At 33.8% G+C, this 7,254-nt stretch overlaps 1 protein-coding gene across 3 annotated transcripts; it reads left to right on the forward strand.

Moving 5' to 3' along the window:
* The first annotated feature begins 628 nt into the window (after nucleotides 1-628).
* Nucleotides 629-6,411, forward strand: LOC107807845 (shikimate O-hydroxycinnamoyltransferase-like). Of its 3 annotated transcripts, none has more exons than XM_016632284.2 (3): nucleotides 629-786; nucleotides 1,345-1,767; nucleotides 5,332-6,411. In XM_016632284.2, the coding sequence occupies exons 2-3, from the start codon at nucleotides 1,357-1,359 to the stop codon at nucleotides 6,217-6,219; spliced, it is 1,299 nt and encodes a 432-aa protein (XP_016487770.1). In that variant the 5' UTR covers nucleotides 629-786; nucleotides 1,345-1,356; the 3' UTR covers nucleotides 6,220-6,411. The 3 variants fall into 3 exon arrangements, with proteins under 3 accessions (XP_016487770.1, XP_016487769.1, XP_016487768.1); XM_016632283.2 differs by lacking the exon at nucleotides 629-786 and adding an exon at nucleotides 824-850; XM_016632282.2 differs by lacking the exon at nucleotides 629-786 and adding an exon at nucleotides 830-972.
* Nucleotides 6,412-7,254: the final 843 nt, after the last annotated feature.

Below are 7,254 nucleotides of genomic sequence, written 5' to 3' on the forward strand. Positions count from 1 at the left end.
GAAAGAAAGTAATTTGGCTAGCAATAATATAATCAGAAGAAAAACAAGTAAATCGATATATTCAAATAGTCTTTCGTGTCCTTACAATTGATCAGTTATCTTCCTTTTATAGCTATTTAGGAGATATGCATTTTGCCATTGTCATAATACGGCTATTATGAGTAATTAAAGACATTGAATGCTACATTACACAATCATTGTATTTAATACAGATTTTCTAACGTATTCAGTATTTAATGCTCAATAAATACTGTATCTGTACTCTCATATATTGTCAAATTCATTCCCCTTAATTCCTGGACTTAAATGACTTAATAAGTACGGGCGTCGAGTCCTTTGAATATCTGCCCATGCCTCTTCCTTTGCCTTTGCTTGTATCTGTTGCAACTCGTGTCTCTTTGCCAACTGTAACTCTTTGACTTATCTACATGTTTTGAAACGTCATCTTTATTCCATTTTAATATGTAAACTCAATTTTTCCCAATACACTCTCAAACCACTATGGTTAGGAAAGTGGGACCAGTCTAATAGACTAGTTGTCATCTTCAACGGGACGGGGTTGGTGAAGTCCTTTAATTTCCATTTTCCTAACTCCCCACACCATTTAAGAAACTTTTCTAATCACTATGATAAATCATTTTCTCTTTAGTTTTAAATCTCCAACCCAACTCCCAACCATATCACAACTCCAAAAGACAAAAACTCAACAAAACCCCACAAAGCCTAATTTTTCAAGTTGCTTCCCCTACCTCGTCTCTTTTCCTACCCACTTTTTCATTCTCACAGGTAATTTCTTCATTATTTCCCCTTCCCTAATTAATTTTCTTTCATCAAAAGTAGTACTTTAAAAGTAAACTCTTTTTTCCTCTTATAAAGTCAAGAACTCTAACAACATAAATAAATACTTAGTTTAAGCATTTTTTTCATCCCTATACAAGTAGTATTAGTAGTTAGCTTCGTATTATATTATTGGTAATCTTTATTACTATACGTTCTTTTATAATTTTGCTGTTGTTACTGTGTGTTTTCTTATTATCCTGATGTTATTATCATTGGTTGTTACTGCTTTTTTTTTTCTTTCATTTATTGGAAATAACCTATTTATCCTCGATGTAGGCATAAGATTTGCGTACACAATACCCTCTACAGACCCCATTCGTAAAATTATACTGGTTTTATTGTTGTTGTTTGTAGTTTAAACATTTTGTTCAATTTGGAGAATAGGTAGTTGATAAAATTCAAAGAACCAAACACCTTTAAATTGAATTCCCAAATGGACTTCTAAGCTCTTATATATAAGTTCTTTATACTAACTATTTTGCTTTGTCTTAAAATTTTAAGCAGAAAACAAGAATCATGAAAATCGAGGTGAAAGAATCAACAATGGTGAAACCAGCAACAGACACACCACAGACAAACCTGTGGAACTCAAACGTGGATTTAGTTGTTCCAAATTTCCACACCCCAAGTGTTTACTTTTACAGGCCATTGTCAAGTGCTTCAAATTTCTTTGATTCAAATATGCTTAAGGAGGCATTGAGTAAAGCGTTAGTGCCGTTTTATCCAATGGCTGGTAGGTTAAAAAGGGATGAAGATGGACGTATTGAAATTGAATGCATAGGACAAGGGGTTTTGTTTGTTGAAGCAGAATCTGATGGAATAGTTGATGATTTTGGTGATTTTGCGCCTACTTTGGAACTCCGGCGTCTTATTCCTGCCGTTGATTATTCTCAGGGAATCCATTCTTATGCTCTCCTAGTTTTGCAGGTACGTTTTTGGTTCTCTTCCATGTGTTATGTCTTTTAACATCCCTGTATGTATATTTATTGGCATAAAGAAAGTATTCCATCCAATTCATTTTAATTGATTTTTTTGGTTGTTTTCAGGTATATTAAGTGGGCGTTTAAAAAAAAGAATTGTAAAATTCTGAAAAATGTGATTTTTTTTTCAAGTGAAAATGATATTTGAAAATTAGAGTTGTATTTGGACATGAATATAATTTTAGGCTGTTTTTGAATTGTTGTGAGTGAAAATTTTGGAAAATAGTTTTTTGTAGTTTTTAAAATTTCTAGAAAATTTGTCTTCAAATGAAAATTAAAAATTTTATAGCCAAATATTAATTTCGAGAAAAAGTGAAAAAATTTCGAAAAAAAGAGAAAGAATTTTCTTGGCCAAACAGGCTCTAAGAAATTAACCTTTTAACATTAATTAATAATAAAATTGATCATATTAACCTTAATTTGTTTATTGAAAAATATAACAAATAGTCCTAAACTCTTTACTCCAAGCAAGGGGTGTATCTACTATCTAGTATACTAATGAGGGGTTTAATTGAACCCATAACTCGATGCGGAGTAGAACTTTGTTAAAATTGCAAAAATAGTATATATGAACCCATAAGTTTAAAAATTTAATGGATTTACTGTTAAAAATCTTAAAAGATGAACCCATAATATTTAAATTTTGGATCTGTCTCTGACTCCTAGTGCAACTTTGGAAAAAAAAGTTAATTCCTTCTTGATATCAAAAAATCAAATATTGTGGACCATAAAAATAAGGCCAAAAAATCAATTAAAGTGGAATTGTTGCAGTATCATTTTCAATTCTGCATTGGTAATGTACAGGTTTTTAAACCATCATTGGTTAAAAAAATTACGCTCACCCACTGTTTATAACAAGTTATTAATATGAGACATACGTCGTGTATATAAATTTCATTTAAGCATGATTTGTAGTTATTGAGATAAATTGTTTGATTTTGCAAAAACATTTGGTGTAATAATTCACTTCGATTACCTAGAACAAATAATATTCCTTTAGTAATATAAAAAAGGCAGTAAATAACCTTCTATAGACGGTTAAAAATCTTCTAAAATTGTGATTCTTTTATAATGCTAGTGTAAATAATTTAAATCCAAAAATTATTAGTTTACTCAGTTGAAATATATCGTTTATCTTTTACGTTTTCACAAGGCTACAACATAGTTATGTTCCACACGAGAAAATTTACTAAAATAATGAATTCAGTAAAAGGTTATTAAACGCATAAAACCACGCGTGTACCATGTGAAGATTTACTCAATATCCTGTTTCCCGTGTTTATACTGTTTGCAAAATATCCAGGCTGCACGCTTTTCTTAAAAGACTAAAAGAATAGTCATTAATCAAAACCTGCAGATGTGGAAGCATGGCACAATCTCGTAATCTATTAGTATAATTCATTTGTATTTTTATATTTTTTCAACTGCTACCCTATCCCGTAAATTATTGCATCATTTATGATGCAGAAATCAAATTAATTTTGTAGAGCATTGAGGGGAGCCAGTGCACTAAGCTCCCGCTATGCCCGAGGTCTGAGGAAAGGTCGGACCACAAAAGTCTATTGTACGCAGTCTTAACCCTGCATTTCGAGCTTTGTTTTATAAAATAAGACGGAGAGAATATTGATGGCGAATTAATGAGTATAGTTTCGCTATGGTTTGGGAAACCATTAGCTAAATTCTGAAGTGGTCCTGCCTTATACTACTGCTATAACTCGAGCAGTATAAAGAGAATCGACTCTTTGTTCTTTATTACTTGGTTGACATCATTAAACATATATAGAAGATAGGCAGCATTTAATTAACTTGGAATAAAAGTGGTTGGAGTTATTGCTTAATTTTCTGAGGTTTCTCTTTGTTTCGTTATGCCAACTTCTGGTTGGTAATAGTTATTCCTCGTACAAATAGTTTTTAGATCACAATTATGAATAACTTCATATATTCAAGGAAATGAAATTTTTGTCATTTTATACAATATTAATGATAGTAACTTTTATTTCAGCCCTTCTTACTTTCTTTGAAGATTACTGCTATAAAATTTCTCATAATTGGGCAGAGGCCCAGTGGACTAAACTTCTGCTATGCGCGGGCGCCGGGCGGGGTCAGGGGAGGGGAGGGGCCAGACCACAAGGGTCTATTGTATGCAGTCTTACCTATAATTGTCAGTATTAATAGCAGTGGCGGATCCACCCTTTAAGGTGGGGGTGGTATGGCACCCCCTACGTCGGTAAAATTATTATATATTTATGTAGAATTTTTTTAAACTAGGTTAAATATTTGATCCCGCCACCCCCAGTTGCAGACTAAACAAATGTGCCATGACTGGTAGACCTTTTGGAAAGCTTTTTTTGTGTGTAAAATTCGAGTTCTAATTTATCTTGAACCTTATCTGACTTTCCTTTTTCGTGTACTTTTTATTTCCTTTGTCCCAACTATTTTTCTTGTTGGCTGCCTCTTAATTTCCTATTTTTCGTTCATTATTTTTTTAAATATTTTTTCCCTACATTTTATTATTTTATCTGTGATCTTTAACAAGAACACTCAAATAAGAGCTTCCAAAATTTAAAATTCAATAAAATAAGCATTTCTCTTAATCTCAAATCATTTAATCTTTTCCTTTCAAAATAAAAAAACTTGGGTCTTGATAAGAATTTTGGATTGAGATCAAATTTAATTTTTATAATTTTTTTTAATTATAACATAAAAACTTATGCTATTCTATAATTGTTAAATACAACTTAAATCTCTTTACTATTAAATTATGATGAATATTTTGCAAGTATTGCATAGAAAAATATGAGATTTATCATTTTAATTTTTGGGATCTTGTAGTTTATCTAATTTTGCATCTATTGGAGATATATTTTTTTATTTTTCTTATTATGATTGGTGAAATTCCCTTTTGAAGATGTTATTTTACTTGTATTGTTAATAATAAATGTGTGATTCCCTTTTTAAAATACTAATTGCATTTGCTTCTGGATGTCTAATGTAATTTTCATATAACAACAAAATATCCTATGAAATCTCACAAGTAGCGTAGGAGATAGAGATATAATTTTCATATTTAAAAAGTTCCTATTAAATTGCCCGAATAAACTAAAAAAAAAAATGAACCGAACAAGTGTTCCGAACAAGCTCTATATTAATTATTACAAAGTCTACATTAAAGAAAATTATGGTGGCACCCGCCAGCTTCAAATCCTAGATCCGCCTCTAATTAATAGCCCGCTCCGGTCCTGATAAAAATATAAGCACGCCATAGAACCAAATACCCCTTGATTGAATTGATCAAATTATTATACCTCATTCCCAATAAGGTGAAGTTAGTTACTATATGAATTCTCTATATCCATTCCGATCTATTCAGGTGGTTCGTGGAAGGCTATTTCTTATAGTTTCCCCCTCAATCTTTTGACTTGAATGCTTTTTCTAGCTCATAACTGATATTGCACGATTTCGATGTGTTCTGCTAGTGCTCACCATAATTCTCATTTCAACTGTTGAGCAGATCACTCATTTCAAATGTGGAGGAGTTTCTCTCGGTGTAGGAATGCAACATCATGCTGCTGATGGTTTTTCTGGTCTTCACTTCATCAACACATGGTCGGACATGGCTCGTGGTTTGGACCTCACAATTCCACCTTTCATAAACCGAACACTTCTCCGTGCTCGTGATCCACCCTTGCCTCAGTTCCCACACATTGAATACCAGCCACCTCCAACTCTCAAGAACATTGCCAAAACTGAAGCAGTTCCTGAGACTGCTGTTTCCATCTTCAAGTTAACCCGTGATCAAATCAATGCCTTGAAAGCCAAGTCTAAGGAAGATGGAAATACCGTAAACTACAGCTCCTATGAAATGTTAGCAGGACATGTATGGCGCTCTACTTGTATGGCACGAGGACTTGAAGAAGATCAAGGAAGCAAGTTGTATATAGCAACCGATGGACGTTCTAGGCTCAGGCCTATTCTTCCACCAGGCTACTTTGGTAATGTGATATTTACTGCTACTCCAATTGCAGTGGCTGGTGATCTAAAATCCAAGCCCATTTGGTATGCTGCAAGTAAAATTCATGATGCATTGGCTCAGATGGACAACGACTACTTAAGATCAGCTCTCGATTACTTGGAATTACAGCCCGACCTAAAGGCTCTTGTTCGCGGAGCACATACTTTTAGATGCCCAAATCTTGGGATCACTAGTTGGGTTAGGCTGCCTATACACGACGCAGATTTTGGCTGGGGTAGACCTATATTTATGGGACCTGGTGGTATCGCTTATGAAGGGTTAAGCTTTATATTGCCAAGTCCTACCAATGATGGGAGTCTATCGGTTGCTATCTCGCTTCAAGCAGACCATATGAAACTTTTCGAGAAATATTTGTATGACATTTGAAAGAAATGAATCTCTTGAGAATGTTTGTGCTGCTTATATTGGGGTAATAATGCCAGAAATGTAAGACAGACTTTTCCTTTTCATTAGAGGTTAATTTTCTAAAATCTCTTTTCCTCCCTTTCCTCAAAGGAGCATGAGTCATGTACTTATGTTTATAATGAACATCAGTTCTATTTCTGCTTATTTGTGGCCTAGATTAAATTCTCAAAGCTCAACTGCCAGTGCTTTTACCTCAAGCAACCTGTGGCAAATATATTTAAAACTAGAGCACGGGATGGATTTACTGAAACTAACTACAACAACAACAACAAAACCAGTGGAGTCTCACACGTGGGGTCTGGGGAGGGTAGTGTGTATGGAGACCTTACCCCTACTATGGGGAGGTAGAGAGACTGTTTATGATAGACCCTCGACTCAAGAAAGATGAAACGAAACAATAGAAGTAAGCAATATCAACAAATAATGCATCACTAAGTTTAGAAAACTTGTTAAGTAAGATTATTGTTCACTTATAAAAATTCAAATTTACAAACATAAAGCCGTGCGATCACTAAGGAAAAAAAAGTTAAGATAACTCACAAAAGGAAGGAAATGAAAGTACAAGGGGAGGTGAATTGTAGCCTTTTTATATTTCTAGTTGACTACTCTTCAGGTCTAGTCGACTTATGCGGAGACAACTTTCACAGAACCGTTAGTTTTTTCGATTTAAACAAGTTTTAATCACAATAAACAGTAAAGGAACAGAATACAATACGAGAGCGATAAAGTAAATGACACCAGGAATTTTAAACTGGTTCGGAACCAATGTGGTATCCTAATCCAGTCCTCTTTGGTTGCAAGAGTGTTGTCTTTTAGAGATCTTTGTAAATTGAATTGAGTACAGCCTTTGTGATTTTCAGCGACCACCACCAACGCTGACAGGGTTGGTTTTCACTCGCTCACCAACAACGACACTTTGGTTTTCACTCGCTCACCAAAGAAACGAATAATGACACAACCTCTAGGACACACTGCCTCTCCAATATTTTTCTGTTT

This window comes from Nicotiana tabacum, chromosome 20, assembly GCF_000715075.1.
Source record: "Nicotiana tabacum cultivar K326 chromosome 20, ASM71507v2, whole genome shotgun sequence".
In the NCBI taxonomy this organism is placed as follows: Eukaryota; Viridiplantae; Streptophyta; class Magnoliopsida; order Solanales; family Solanaceae; genus Nicotiana; species Nicotiana tabacum.

What these genes read in the sequence shown, in the direction of transcription:
- LOC107807845 (XM_016632284.2), top strand. Translation starts at nt 1,357, where the DNA reads ATGAAAATCGAGGTGAAAGAATCAACAATGGTGAAACCAGCAACAGAC. An exon ending in ATGCTCTCCTAGTTTTGCAG is followed by an intron (nt 1,768 to 5,331) that starts GTACGTTTTTGG and finishes ACTGTTGAGCAG; the next exon opens with ATCACTCATTTCAAATGTGG.